The 16217-nt window shown below is 38.2% G+C and overlaps 1 protein-coding gene across 1 annotated transcript; it reads left to right on the forward strand.

Moving 5' to 3' along the window:
* Positions 1 to 657: 657 nt before the first annotated feature.
* Positions 658 to 15967, forward strand: arih1 (ariadne ubiquitin-conjugating enzyme E2 binding protein homolog 1 (Drosophila)). Its single transcript, XM_042495903.1, has 14 exons — positions 658 to 1099; positions 5066 to 5133; positions 5249 to 5396; positions 8083 to 8175; positions 8276 to 8331; positions 9189 to 9255; positions 9431 to 9537; positions 9652 to 9694; positions 9816 to 9887; positions 10084 to 10214; positions 10551 to 10608; positions 11903 to 12163; positions 13854 to 13966; positions 14055 to 15967. Exons 1-14 carry the CDS (start codon positions 812 to 814, stop codon positions 14137 to 14139), a joined length of 1590 nt encoding a protein of 529 aa, XP_042351837.1. The 5' UTR covers positions 658 to 811; the 3' UTR covers positions 14140 to 15967.
* Positions 15968 to 16217: the final 250 nt, after the last annotated feature.

Raw genomic sequence — 16217 nt, forward strand, 5'->3', positions numbered from 1 at the left:
AGGTGTGGGTGGTTTTTTTTTTATATATATATTTTTTTATTTGTTTAGAATTAAAAGGTGAAAATGGAAATGATTAATACAGTTTTTTTGTTTTGTTTTATATGCTTTAAAAAATCGTTCATACTTCTAGGTCACATAATTCACTACAGAAATTCTGTTTATTCTGCGTGTAAATTAACGTTACTGCAGCTGGAGTAATGTGAAGATTGAAGAAAATGTAAACTAAAATTGTGGGAGACAAAACACAGATTACCATGAGGTTGGTTACAAACGTAAGTCTGGTTTTGGCTGATAAAATATGAGTTTTGCCATTTCAAAAACACATCCTAAGCACAAGGCGAGGTCAGAATTGTATAGGCTAGTTCGCCTATTTGTTTTTTGTTGTTTTTTTTTTTAAATAATGTTTATTTTTTAAATTTCCAACAGTTGGCCTTGTCTATATTTTATTGGGGGGAAGTTGTTTTGTAAGCTTACTAATAAGTTTAGCTGCACGTACATAAATCTGGCGTATATTAATTATTCTGTGTATTTAAAAAGCGTTTTAAACATGTTGCGAAAATAAAAGTGCTCAATATAAATACAATTATTATTCTTTTTACATTTTCCTGTACAGTCCATCTGACGTAAGGCCGTCGTCAGTTGGTGACGCTGTATCTCTTTGTTGGCTTAGCAGCGGCGACGTTTTGTTGTTATTTTCGCTGCAGCTGAAAAACAGGCTCGGATAATTTTGGTTTTCGTATTGTTCCGCAACCAACATTTCACACACTGTAGACTTAGGTGTGCTTGTCACAAGTTGATAACCACCCTAGGAATGGACTCAGACGAGGGTTATAACTATGAATACGACGACGAAGAGGAGGAATGTAGCGAGGATAGCGCCGAAGAGGAGCCGGAGGACGACACCCTGGAGCTCGGAGAGGTGGAGTTGGTCGATCCCGTGGTGGCCGGTGGGGAGCGAGATGAGTGCGGCGAGACTGGTGGAGGTGGCCACGGTCCCGGCGAGGAGGAAGAGGAGGACTACCGCTTCGAGGTTTTGACCGCCGAGCAGATCCTCCAGCATATGGTGGAGTGTATCAGGGAGGTCAACGAGGTCATCCAGGTAGGTATTCTGGTATGTCGGCGTCAGGAAAGACCGGGGTCCAGGCTTGGGTGAAGCATAAACAGGCCATGGACGTTAGCTTAGCCGTTAGCCTTGTAAGGAGTAGTTTACTTGCTGGAAGTTGGCAGTTTGACAGCAGTGCTACGATTTACTCAATACCAAAATTAGTTTTTCTCTCAATGTGGCTCTCGTTTGCATGGGTAGCGTTTAAAATGAAGACATGGACAACATTAAATGTGTACACTGAAGTAACTATTTCCATATGAATTTTGTACCAGGAAGTAGTCTAATCCCACTGAGAAGTTGGCAGCAACGTTTGCTAAGCTAACGTTAGCTTGCAAGTTAGCTAGCTTGCTAACTAGCCAACTGTAACCGTTAACCTAGCATCTAACTGGAAAAGCATAACGTTTTTACTGTTAACAAACTGCCAGCTCGCACAAGACGGCGGATGGAGTACGTTAACCAAACATTTTAAAGTTATCTGTACAAAATTTGTAAAATAACCTATTCATTGGCGTTATTTTTATGATTGACGAAAGGCTTGGTCATCGAGTTGGTTAGCAAGTTATATTATAGGTTATTAACGTAAACGTTAACAAGCTGTCTTATCGTGACGTCCAAAAAGTTTGGGTGGATCACACGAATGGACGTTGTAATTTGGCCACAACTATATTTTAAATTTAACGTAAGGGGGAACTCAGAGGAGCCCTTCGGCTTAGCGTTATCTTGGGCCTCCATTTCCTTTCACCTAGCTACACTTGAGTACAGAATAAAATGGAAAGTGGTCTTGATAGACCTGTCAATATAACGTTTTTTTTGAGAAACTGTGTTGTTTTTGTACATGAAATGTTGTTTGAGTATTATTATTTTACTCTAAGCAAACCCAAAACCTAAAATGTGTAAAATATCAGTACAGTAGATACGTACAACCGCATGGCAGTTGATAACAGCAGAAACAATTGACATGGTGATTCTTCTAAATATAGTATTTAGAGCTACCTACTTTAAAAAAATAAGATTTAAAAAATCTGCAGCCCAAACAAGTAACCTTTTTAAAGGTGAATAGCTACATATTTTGTATCTAAATAAAAGTATACAACGTGGAGAGTGTGGCAGTAGGAGAGCTAGCGTTATTGGAATTTGCTTTTCTTGTAAATGTCTCAAGTGACTTTGCCTTCTCATGTCAAGAGTGACTGGTTTTGCCTGGCCTCTGAAGAAGCAATAGGTGTAAAGTTACAAGTGGCTGAAGGATGTATTTCATCTGCAGAGACCTCATTCACTGTCAAAGATTCCACTGCCCACTTCAGATAGAAATAAAAGGCAAAACTTGTATGGCAGTTGTCCATGACTATACTGTGAGTTATAGCGGATATTTCCCAAATTATTTACATCAGTGAGGGTAGACCATGCAGAGGACAGACTACAGACTCTAAAATGAGACTCAAATTGAATAAATGCCTCTCAGCATAATTTTAACCATCATGGAGGTAGAAGAATTGCAGCGCTGTTGTGTCAGACTGAATAACTTTTAGCTAGGCATACCAAATAAACTAGCAACCAAATACCATTTACATACTTAATTCTGTTATGTTATCAACATATTGGTATCATTGTCATAGGTTTTCTTGGGGTGTTTTCCTCTTCAGTTGCATATAATAACATACAATAATTAAGATTTTTGCACATTTTTGTGTTAATGATAGCAAGAAGACAGATATGAAAAGGGAGGAACTGCAGTGAAGGGCCTTTTGGCTAGACTTGAACCCAGGCCTCAAAACATACTGAAATATATTCAAAACATTATGATATGATTGCTAACTGTTTTCAGTGAACAACTAGAATTTTCAGATACATATTCCTATTCAATTATACAAATATCATAACATAACTGATTCTCTTGCATCATGATACATTATTATCAAATACATCTATTGTAATAGTATTGTGTCAAACATTACTCTGTGAATCTGACCATTAATTTAATCATGGTGTAGTAACGTAAAAAAAATGATTGTATAAACATATACACTGGGACAACTCCCTTATCTTATCTTGCGATTGCTGAGATCAATCCCTCGTGCTGTGCTTTAAACAGTTGAACCATGGCACTGTGACATAGGTATTGTACTCTGCTGTTGCACCATCATGATTTCACAATTTCAAAACGTGATGTAAATAGCTTTTTTTCATGCAGTTTTATCCTGAAATATACAAAATGTGTTTATACTTCACTTCTCTGATGTTTACATGCATCACTACCATACCCAAGTAACAGTGGGAAACCCCTTAATGCCTGTAACCATAGTGACACTTGGTACACATCAGTGTGGTGACTTTGGTAACTAGTCAAAATTATTTGTATCATCATTTATTATTATTATTCTTATTATTATTATTATTTATATGACAAACCAACAGGAATGTTTGGTGCTTTTATTTCTAGGATTAATTATTTTAGCAGTGTTGAATGGAGAGGGGAGTAGATTTTTTTGATCAAAAAGTTAGAGCAGCAGTGTTCTCTTGTATTCTGCTGTACAATTCCCACAAGCAAGCTGCATTCAAAACAATGCAAAACTTTTTTTTTTATGTTGTTCAAAGGAATTGCACTGATGGAGTGTAGCCTTGATTATATTGTCAACAAACAACCAATCGATGTTTTCCCTGACTGATGGCTAGTCAGATTTTGCAACAATACACAGATGTGTGGGGGGGTTGTAAACATATGTGTGTATTACAGCGCTAACTTAGACTGGTTCTAAAATGTAACTTAAATTCCAGGTGTTTTTTCCTCCTTTTCCCCCATTCCTGTTTGAACTCTGTATAGTAAGAAACTGCAATCATGTAATTCCATTTGTGTTAACCGCAAATGTTTTTCAATGTATGAAACATTTTAACTTTTCACTCCACCTCTAAATTTCACTTTGCATTGTATAACTTAACTGCAGAGCAGCATCAAATTGTGAACTAGCGCAGGGTTTTTTGTTAGCATGAGCAGATAACAAAATGGGAGGCAGCAAATAAAAAATGTGGAGCAGATCAAAGTCATCATTGAATGCAGCAGTTCCACTCTGCTCACATACTACTCACTCTGCTCACATGCTCACACGCTCACACAGTGCAAATAAGTCAGGAATTTAAGATAGAATGCAGTATTCGTTTTGTTCTTGAGCACAAAACTGGTGAGAGCAACACCTGACTGATATTACTGCATGTTACTATATGGACATGTAGTCTTCTAGAATTTCTGCAAAGGTGCGCTGGAGATATTCTTGCAGGTTGTCATTGTGCCAGTGAAAAGTCTACAGACACAGCAAAAATAAAACTTGTTGCTGGCCTATTTCATTTAGAATGAGCTGCTGGCTATGGTTGCCTTCTGTTAAGCAACTAGCCTATTGTGAAAAAAAATAGTTAAACTCGTCATCAGTGTCTTGCAATCCAGTAGAAAAGAGCCGTTAATAATGCAGTTAATACTACCTTTGTGTTAGGGAGGAGTTGACTTGGCTTTGTGGTCACTTTTATGGCTGTAGTCTGTGGTGGTATTTTGTGGATCATAATGTAATTAGAAGTGTTTCAGATGTTTTTGTATACTAACATACATCACTGGACAGTAAATGTTTATGTGCGTAAAAACTATAAAATGTACAACTACTTCCAGAGATTTAAAATTTGTCAATTTTGGGGCGACCTTAAGCTCACCTGGTAGTGTGCACTCCATATGCTGAGGCCTTTGCAGTGGCTCTAGTTCGATCCCGGCCTGTTGTCCTTTGCTGCTTGTCCCCCCCACCTTAAAGCTATCTGTCATCCCACAAAAGAAAAGTTAACTTGCAATAGAAGTATATTTGTGGAAGTGGCATTCATGTCAATCTTAACCCCAATTTTAAGTTGTTACAGTGATAATTGAAAATTAGCAGTAGTTAAATGTCCACTTTAGGTTTATTTCTGACAAACAATTTCTCATTCTTTCAGAATCCTGCAACAATAACACGCATCCTTCTCAGTCACTTCAACTGGGATAAGGAAAAGCTTATGGAAAGGTAAGAATCTCTAAAGGTTATTCTTTATACGTTACCTTTACCTTGTCATCATACATTTCTTAATGCCATTTTAACACCATGATTTCTTTCACTTTTTTTGTCTCAATTTTTCCAGGTATTTTGATGGTAACCTGGACAAGCTTTTCTCTGAGTGTCATGTCATTAACCCCAGTAAGAAGCCTCGGATCCGTCCTCCAATCAACACCAGATCATCGGCACAGGACATGCCGTGTCAGATCTGCTACTTGAACTTCCCCAACTCTGTGAGTCCCATAATGACACTGGCATTGTGTTACACTAGCTGAATGTGTGGTCAGGTCAAAGCTGTGGTGTTATGATGAAGATTTTGTAGAAAGCTATTCAGACAAAGCAGTGTTTTGGCTTTATACCACAATGGAGATTTAAGGGACATAGTAACTTGCCTTACACAAAAGGACCTCTAACTGAGGCATCATCTCAGAGTGAGTGACATTTTAATCCCTTTCTAATTTTTTTCAGACCCAGTTAAACACAATAGGTTGCTTGCACATGATGTCATTTCACCCCAAAGAACTGCAGATGGGGGCAGAAAGTGATTTCTGCATGGTGAAGCACTTACAAAAAAGCCAAAGTTTTGTGCTGTGCCAACTGCTCAAATTGGGGGGGGGGGGGGCAAGCAAGCTACTTTCAGGTCCCAAAACTAGTGACACATAAAGGCGAGAAGGTTAAAACTCAAAAAGAAACGGCAGCAGAGATTGATTAAAAACTTCAATCTAAAGTTTGGAGAAGTTCAGTCACACAACACTCTGTTATGTTTTGTATGTCATGTTTTCAGCTGTGTTTCTGAACACCTCTGAGAATAATTGACCTCAATAAACAATGTAGAAGAACTACAGTTGGCCAGCTAGCAGCAGCCTGATGCTTGTGCTGCATCTATCCATGTAAAGTTACTTTAGAGCTGAAACAGCAATATAAATAGATAGCAATTCTCAAGCAAATATATTCACCTCTTGTGCGCCTTCATTTTGCTATCTATGTAGTATGTGGTCGTCAGGACTAAGTCATTTGTGATATCTATCGCCTCCGCACCAGGCAAATCAGTCAACCTGTGGGGAAAATCACTTTTTCATAAAGTGTAGGGATCATACCCAATGCGTCTAGAAATTTTCTGATGATACCTGCTGCGTGCAGGTCCACCCAAGGCTTTAGCGTATTCTCTTTCTTCCGTTACCAACGATTTTCAACAGGTGTTCCTCACTTCCTGCCCCCATCTGATGTTTGCGCATCATCGTCTGTGACTGCAGACAAGCTAAAGCAAAAGGAAAGATGGATAACTTGTCTTCAGCTAATGCAATCCCATTATTTGTGATAAAGTACTATGATTCATATTTTTACATACTTTCTATAGCCACAGATATAAATCTATGAATGTGGCGTAGTGTCATTCAGTCAGTTTATTCAGAGTATTTACTGTTGTTTCAATTATTTATCAATACAGCAGACTAATTTTATTTTACATGTAAAAAGTGATAAATGATAAAATCCAAAGATTGTTTTAGTCACCTACTAGTCATACTGTAGTAAAATTTTAGTTGAGACTTTGCACCCTGTAAGCAGACACCCCCTATACCAGCTGGTGGCTTTGCCAGTTGGGGTTAGGATATTGGAAACTGTTCCAATTTTAAGAAAGGATTATTATTACAAAGAACCAAAGGGAAAACTATTTTAAAAGTGTTACATAACTCTGATGAAAAGCATAATGCTCCTGTGTCCTCCTCACATATCTGAAGTCAAACACAGCAAATGCTGTAATTAGTAGCAATGCTGTAACCTTTCAGTTAGAAATGGGAAATGAGTGTCCCAAAGATGGTGTAATTTGTATCCCTTATTGACCCAGCTCTTCTCTATCAAGTGCCACTCACTGCTTCAAACTTGGTAGGGGCTTGATCTTTGTGGGTATGTCACAATCATACATGGTTACATACAGTTCTGTGCTGTCTGTACAGACTGATAGAGGAAGTGTAATTGTTTGAGGGCCACTCTGTTGGCAAACTCTTTTCCATTAATATCAGGCGGATGCCTTGAAGCCAGAACATAACATAACATGATAGACAAGGCTGATTCATTCATGGCCATCATGTATTGAAGGACATGGCATACTTTTTATCAACAGAAAGAATTTAAATTTCCATGATCACAGGTTGATATAAATTAAAGGCACACTGCAGTTTATAGCTCTGTTCTTGTAATGGAATATATTCTCTCAACAAAGGATAATGAATACCATCACAGTCAGATGGTTTACTGTTTCAGCTTTGATATCAATATGTTTTCCCAAAATCAGAACAAAAGCTGCATAATTCAGATTATTTTAATGTGCAGTATTTGTGTGTTGGAGGTTATAGTACACCAATCAATTGGTTGTCTTAATCCATCTGTAAAAGGTGTCTTCTTCAGGTATTGTCTGATACTGTTTATAGTATCACCAGCAAATGTTACAGACAACCCTAGCTTTATCTGCTTGGAGTTTCGCCTTGCTATATTTGCGAGTTTTTTGTTTTTGTTTGTTTGTTTTTTTTGGCCGTATCAGAGATTTTCATCGCTACCTCTTGGATGCGTTCTGCTTACGGTCTGGCACTCAGTACCTTTTCTTAAATTTTCGACCTCATGTGCACTCTGCGCCCAGGAATATCCCAAACACAGAAAAATAAAAGAAAGGCACAGGCAGAGGCCAGAGTCCCTGCAGATACGTTTGTATGAGTCTATCCATTGTTTTTGTTTGTTTGTTTGTTTGTTTGTTTGTTTGATTGTTTGATTGATTGATTTTTAAGGAAAATGATGCACCTCTTGAAACAATATTGTTTTTTCCACCAATAGATTCCTTTTAAAGGCCTGTCTCCAAAGGCTTTGCCTTGCCTGCTTACCAGAAGTGCATAATCACATGATTTACGAGATACTTCTCTCTTACAGTATTTTACAGGCCTGGAGTGTGGACACAAGTTCTGCATGCAGTGCTGGGGAGATTACCTGACCACCAAAATCATAGAGGAAGGAATGGGACAGGTACTCACTAAGATTTTAACTATGCTTACAAGTCACTGATCACTGTAAGTCTTGTAACAGCTGTCTTACTAATGATTTTCCTTCTGTGTTGTCTCTTCAGACCATTTCTTGTCCCGCTCATAGTTGTGACATTTTGGTTGATGACAACACAGTCATGTGAGTATCTTTGCTTATATTTCTCTTCATGTTTCATTGCATATTGGTCAGAATATATAGATATGAATGGCCCATTCTGGTAATGAATAGAGCAGAATACCAAAATGACTTCTCTCGTTTTTGTATATGTCTCATTTTGACATTATCAGTGAACAGAGACAGATGCAGTTCTTGAGAAGTAGCACTGTGACATCTGTAATGTTGAAATCAGATATGTTTTCTTTATTTATAGTATAGGTCTGTCGTGCATTTAACAGGAAAAGGAACAACATTTTTGAGAAGAAAGAACAGGAAGAATTTTTACCTGAAATTATGCCTTTTAAAAGAACGTTCTTAGTACAGGGCTCTCTAATTTACACCTCTACTTAACTACTTTACAGTGTTGATGTTCAGCCTGTAGTGCTATGACATATACCTCCGCATTGAAAGCATGGACACTAATCTCTTGTACCAGCTCTTAAGCTGACAGTAATTGACTTAACCTACATTCAGATCTGACCAGCTAGCAAGAGACCTAACAGTGTTTTCACTGACTAGTTTAGGGTCAGTATAATATTTCATGTAAGAATTATGTACTATCTACTACTGATTTAAAGATCAGTAGTCTGCACTTAAACTCTTAGTTTTGTAGCAATTCAATTTGTAGTAATTATAGGTTCACAGTTAATGCAGACAAATGAATCTTTTCTCTATAATGTTTACAGTTGTACTTCATTGAACTTCAAATTGTGTGACATCTTTTTGTTCCCTGATTTGTCTCTTGGAAGTTATGCACTGAATATGAAGCAAGGAAGCTTCAACCAAAGTCACCCATTTTATATAAAGAAGGCTAATAAATGATTTGACCTCTCCTATAGGCGCCTCATAACAGATTCAAAAGTGAAGTTGAAGTACCAGCATTTAATTACGAATAGTTTTGTAGAGGTAAGCTTTGAGATTTTTTTTTCATCTTAATAGTTTGTTAAAATGGAAGCCCTGATTTATGATTGATTTATGTCAGGTTATCCTGTATTACCATTTGGAAAAGCAGGAACCTTCTCTGTACTTAAGTGTCCATGAAACTTTGAGATGATATTCTACCTTTCATTACTCCTTCAAGTGCAATCGACTGTTAAAGTGGTGCCCTGCACCAGACTGCCATCATGTTGTCAAAGTCCAGTACCCAGATGCCAAGCCAGTGAGGTGCAAGTGTGGACGTCAGTTCTGGTAAGACAGAAGTGTACAAGATTACCCTGAACCGGCAGTGACAGTACTTAAGTGTAGACTAGGTGCTTTAAATGGTCATTTTTAAAAAACATGTTAATTTGACTTGTGATGCAGCTTCAACTGTGGAGAGAACTGGCATGATCCTGTCAAGTGTAAGGTAAGCCAAGTGGAAATATTAAGCCACTTTACAGAAATGTTAACCTATTCCTCCAGCATCTTGAGTGAAAATCTATTAGATTAGAATTCAATTTCTTATTCTTGCACAAATTCTTTTGCAGTGGTTGAGAAAATGGATTAAGAAATGTGACGATGACAGTGAAACTTCAAACTGGATTGCGGCAAATACTAAGGTATGGTCCTAAGCCATCAGGCCTTCATTATTGATTTGGACACAACTCTAGACTAATGACAGACCTGCCAAAAAAACTTTGTTTCTCAAATCTAAATACCTATAGACTTTAAGCATGTTTTTCTTTTTCTTATAGGACTTCCTCTTAAAAGTTTGATTTCTGTACATACTTACAAAACATATTTCACTCATGACAGGAGTGTCCAAAATGCCACGTGACCATTGAGAAAGATGGTGGCTGCAATCATATGGTTTGTCGGAACCAGAACTGCAAAGCTGAGTTCTGCTGGGTCTGCCTGGGTCCATGGGAACCCCACGGCTCAGCCTGGTAAGAGCTAATGGCTTATTTAAAAAAAGGCGATGGTATTACTTCTAGTGCTGTAATAGAATATATTTAAAATAGGTCTGTTTTGAGTGTTGACATATGTGTGTGTGTGTGTGTGTGTGTGTGTGTGTGTGTTAAAATTAAAAACGTGTATCTTTTACACATGCCGAATATGTGGTGCAGATTGGCATGTCATGCTATTTTATGTTTGAATACACATCGGACATCTGCAATGATATTAGAGAAAGCATGACAACATAAAGTATTGTCATATAGAAATGATATGTGTTTGGTATTCTGGAAAGCATTGATGAGTCTAACCCAGCTATTGTGTTTTAGGTACAACTGCAATCGCTACAATGAAGATGATGCGAAGGCAGCCAGAGATGCTCAAGAGGTACTGTATTACACTCAGAACCTTGCATGCCGTGTTATTTTGGCAGATATGCAGATATGACACATAATGGCACAATGTTTGTCTTTGTCTAATTTTTGGTCAAGATGCCCTTCTTCAGTGTGCTTCATTCAGCCATATTGCCACAGGTTTAACTGGTAAAGATCTAACGGTGCCTCAATGAGGCCTCAATTATTTTAACCATATGCCTTAATTTGGTATTCTTTACGACTTACAGAATGTATGGGTGCAGTTTAAATCTGCAGTGGGAGGCTGTCTGAACGCTGTGCGGAGAAGGTTTTGCCCTCTAATCTGATTTTGTCTTGTACTCTTAATGGACTCATTTTTGCGATGCCGTCGTAAATAAAATGTTTGAAGTGGAACTACAGATATACCCGAATACAGTTGAACGATGTCAACATACGCTGACACAAATCAGTGTAGGTGAGCTTGACTAACATGGCTAACCGCACTACAGCTGATTAACAGCAACTAGTGCACTGCCAAAACTTCCCGGGTAAAAATAGAATTCTTGTATTTCTGTTTCAGACATGTAGGAAGCAGGCATAAGTAGACTATTTTGACAGCAATTTTTTGGAGCCACAGGGAGTACCAAACCGAAGATGTCCCACACTGAACCGAATGTGCCATACTGAGTTACTGAGGACAAATACATGCACTGTTACATCACCGAGTAACTGTGATTTCTAATTACACAGAGGCAGCAGCATCCCAATTATTATTTCCATCCCGCTGCATTGGATGAAACAAAATTCAGACAAAAAAATTTCTGAAAAAAAAGATATATATATATCTTGCAACAATTTTATTACCTCGCTTGAAAATACTTAAGAAAAAATAAAAGAATGTAATCCATTCCAGCTGATCAAACAAGTGACAGTCCCTCATGTAACCCTGCTGTACAGTTTGAAGACGTTAATCCCAAAACAGTGGGCTAGATCAAGAGGGAATGCTTCTGTGTTAAATATAAATGTCTATTACACCTCTGATGAACATCATTTATGATTGTTGCATATTGAAGAATGGTGTCTTGGAAAGACAGATAGATACATAGATATTTATTTGTCTTTTTGGAAATTCATTGTATGCTTTACAGCAATTGTCAGATAGATGAACAGAAAATGGTGTCTTGTCTGAAACAACTGCAGAATACAATCAAGACATTTCATTATATATTGCTAATTATCCAGTACCCAGTGAGTTTGAAGATCAACAGTCTAGTCCAAATCACGTTGAGCATGCTCGAGTTAAAGCCGGTGCCATGATGTGTGTGCAGCGCTCCAGGGCAGCCCTGCAGAGGTACCTGTTCTACTGCAACCGCTACATGAACCACATGCAGAGCCTGCGCTTTGAGCACAAGCTCTATGCTCAGGTCAAGCAGAAGATGGAGGAGATGCAGCAGCACAACATGTCCTGGATTGAGGTGCAGTTTCTGAAGAAGGCTGTGGATGTGCTGTGCCAGTGCCGCTCCACACTCATGTTCACTTACGTCTTTGCCTTCTACCTCAAGAAGAACAACCAGTCCATTATTTTTGAGGTATGTAAAAAGTAATTGTTGGCATAACTGAGTAGATGGTACAAGACATAAATATCTTTGGTCATTTCAGTATTTATATTATATTTACAAATACCATTTGCAAAGCAGTTTGTGATGATTGATAATTTTGTCAGTAATCACCACCATGAAAAGAGCAATCAAAAAATTCCAATTGAATTGTTCATTAACAGTGTTTTTAGTGCTACATAAAGGCAGCACTGCAATTCTGAACTAACTACATCTAGATTAACTAGATCCTCACCATCCTTGAAGACGATGCCTGATCCTGTGGTTGAAATTTGTCCCTACAAGTGATTGTTATACCTGGCTTGCAGACAAACAGATATGAAATCCTGGCCACATTTCCATTCTTCGTTCCTCTCTCTGGCAGCAGAACTCGTCCAGACTGAATTAGTCACGCGATTTTTGGGAGGAGTGATATAGGAGGAAATCAGCTCAGACTTCCTGTAGTCTGAGCTGGGTCTTAGGCAGGATGCTTCAAAGTAGTGCTGGGTGATATGGCTTTAAAATAGTATTGTGATATTTTAAGGCTATATTGCAATACCCAGTATATATATCAATATTTTTAAATGTCTTTTAAACTAATGTTAAATACTGAAATACAAAATTATTAATGAACCATAGTTACAGTAAAGTTAAATGAAGTAGCTACTGTCAAATAATAAAGTTGAATACACTACTGTTATAATGACATTAAACAAAATACAGTTGTAAGGGGGCCGCCTCTAGCTCACATGGTAGAGTGTGCGACACGTATGATGAAGGCTTTGCAGCAGCAGGAGTTCGAGTTTGGCCTGTGGCCCTTTGCTGCATGTCATCCCCCCTTCTTGCTGCCATCTTTTCTGTCTATCTCAAGCTTTCCTATAAAAAAAAGAAAGAAATCAAAAACAAAACTAAAAAACAAACAAACAAAAAATAAATAAATATATATCTCAAAATAAAGGAACGCTGCATCTTTCCTGGTTTTATTTATTTATAACAAAATATTTTTTTAATCAAAAAATAAAAATATATATATTGATTTAACTATATCGATATAGATATAGATATAGATATATCGTTATAATGAAGTTAAATGAAGTACTTTTATTATTAGATTTTAAAAAAATATTGTTATAATTAAATAAATCAAAGCAGGAAACATGGTGCCTTTATTTTAAAGGACCTAGCTCGTCTCAGACTGGAAGTGTCGATGTTTTCGTTGTGGACTTGAAGCTTCTAGTCAACAGTTGCATATTGGCATTAGCAGATAATTCTACAGATAGCGCGGAACCTTAAACCATGAGGATTTTGTGAACAGGCAATAAACAACTTCCTAGTTCATACGTTATTAGTATTTGCAAGTTACACTGGTGCTCCGTGATCGCAAAATGTGACTAAGTAGACTCGATCTGAGCTCTGCAGACACAAACTCGCTGCCTCACCTGCTCACACTACCACCGCTGCCACTCATGAAGTTAGAGCCCTGCTCTGTGTGTGTGTCTATGAAAGGCGGGGAGCCATAGAGGAGAGCGAGAGAAGCCAAACGTCGGTGGCTAATGTATGCACTGTAGTCATTTTATATGTGTCACTTGGAACAAGCGTATCCTTGAGTACATTCGATACTTAATCATGGATAACTGACATTTCTGTCAGAACAATTCTGTTAATCAGTTTTTTGATTAATCAGAACAACCAGGCAGACCTGGAAAATGCCACTGAGGTGCTGTCTGGCTACCTAGAGCGGGATATCTCCCAGGATTCCTTGCAGGACATCAAGCAGAAAGTACAAGATAAGTACAGGTCAGTGAAGGAAGAATCATAATCACTGCTTACAACTAGCCTCAGTAGTTTGTTTTGGGACACTAAATAATGTTTTGTTTCTCTTTAGATACTGTGAGAGCAGGCGAAGAGTGCTGCTACAGCACGTGCATGAAGGCTATGAGAAGGACCTGTGGGAGTACATTGAGGATTGAGGACACGTCCCAATGCAACGGACTCTTGAGTATCTTGACAAACTAGAGCGCTGATGCAATTTAACAGGGCAGCACGGGCCTTCTGCCGCCTCTCCTTTGGCAAACCAACCACTTTTGCATCATTTTTTCCTGGATTTGTTTAACAAAATCTTCAAAGTAAATTCTATTTAAATAAAAGGTAGAGTAATAAAAAGAAAGTGTACTACAGTATTGTTAGCAACAGAGTGGAGTCTTGAGAAAGCAGAAAATCCATCTTAAACAAATACATCCTTTTGGCTTGTATTGTAACACCTCCCCTGAACTATCTTTTTTTCCTTTGTTTTTTTTCTGTTTTTGTTTTTTTTTTGTTTTTTTTTTTTTTGCTTGTGAATCTTTTCTGTTTTGATTTTTGACTTTTGTTTTCCCATTAGTGTGAAAATGTTTTCAACACAGCTTTAATTGTCCTGGCCATGTCTGCAATATGTGGTGAGATCTTTGTCTGAGTGGCTGAATGTTGATAGGTTGATTGCAAAGGGGCAAAGACATTTCAGGGGGGAAAAGAAGAAAAAAAATATCATCAAATGAACAAAATAGCAAGTCTGTATTTTTCAATTTGTAAATAGTCCATATGCATGGGAGTTTAAGAGCAAGAGTGGCACGTGTTTGCATAATTTTGAAATTTTGAAATATTTATTCTTTACCAATATTGAGACAGGTGTACTTTTGCCATGTAGGTTGAGTCTGTCTACTCCCTCCATAGTGTGTGGGAGCTTGGATGTCTTTGGCAATAAGACATTTGTCCTTTCATCCTCAGTCTCTTCAGATCAGTGCAGAAGTTGCACCTTATCAGTAACTCTAAGTGGGGACTGATAGAAAGAATTTCTCTTAGTTGCCAAGTGATCAGATAAAGGACTCAGTGAAAGTGCACAGCTGAGTTAGAAAAACCAAGAGCAGAAAAGGTTTTACAGTTCAAAGGTAAGGTAGAACGTACCGGCCCTGTGTCCTCCTGTTCTAACCTTTTGCCGTACCCTCTTAGTTGTTTGTAGAGGTGTTTAACATTTAAGAACATTACTGATTATTTGCAAGAGCCAAACTGAGTGACATTCACTCTTTTTCTTTTTTTCTCTCTTTCCTGACGTGGCTTGAGATGGCCCTCTTAAAGCTCAGCTTGCACCTTGGGGATTGAATGAGGGTAATAGAATGTACTGACAGCACAGCTTTGGCGTGCTGCTAATTGAGCTGGATCACTGTCAAACAGGGTCAGGCATTTGCATCACTCTTGCAGGGAATACTCGGGTGGTATGGGCCCGGTAGTGGTCGTGCTTCCTCGAAGATATCTCTTGCCTCGCAGTGAGACAAAACGCAGCTTAAAACCAAGCTACCCAGATGGACTTGTGTGATCCTTAGGCAGATGAGGAATATAGGGCAAACTTCTAAAGGTTGTAGGACTGTTTTATAACGCTGTTATGCTTTTGCATTAAAGACTGTATTTTTCGCACATGGGTTGAGGATTCGACATTGAAATGTCAGTGCCCCCCCAGGTTTTGCATTGTTCTATGTGGTGGTTACTCTGGTTGTCAGGCTCTCTGCTTGTAAATGCTCGTTCATGTCTCTGCAATATGGCAGTCTTCACAAGATTGACTGGAGGGGACGTGAATAAACAGGCACCGATGCAAGTCAGAAGATGACACCAAAGTGTCAGCTTTCATTAAAACACATCCTTTAACCCAGTTTCAGATCTTTGGGGAATTCTCTCCCAAATGCTTCTTATGTGTTCAAACTTATTATTTTATCCTAGCAAAATTATAAACTGTATTGTTTATTTGAATAAATGTCATGAGAAATCTCATTTTTGGGAGTACTGTGTGAGTCATTAGAGTAGGTTTTGGTCTCAATCATATGAACTATCCAAACACCCATGATGCATTTCTGCGCTGTGTATTTTGCGATGTAGTGTATGACAGACCTTGGCAGAGCTGTGTCTTCCAGAATTGCGTGGAGTTTATTTGGTAACTTTATTTGAATTTCTGTTTTAGGCTAACATGTTAGCTTTTTTTGCACCACTTATACTTGCGAATGTGTGGTGGTTGGTTGTATGA

This window comes from Plectropomus leopardus, chromosome 11 (genome assembly GCF_008729295.1).
Source record: "Plectropomus leopardus isolate mb chromosome 11, YSFRI_Pleo_2.0, whole genome shotgun sequence".
NCBI lineage: Eukaryota > Metazoa > Chordata > Actinopteri > Perciformes > Serranidae > Plectropomus > Plectropomus leopardus.

Bases quoted from the DNA above. Each gene is read 5' to 3' on its own strand.
- arih1 (XM_042495903.1), top strand. From the start codon at position 812: ATGGACTCAGACGAGGGTTATAACTATGAATACGACGACGAAGAGGAG. The intron at 5,134-5,248 runs GTAAGAATCTCT...CAATTTTTCCAG, and splicing joins AAGGAAAAGCTTATGGAAAG to GTATTTTGATGGTAACCTGG. The intron at 9,888-10,083 runs GTATGGTCCTAA...CACTCATGACAG, and splicing joins GGATTGCGGCAAATACTAAG to GAGTGTCCAAAATGCCACGT.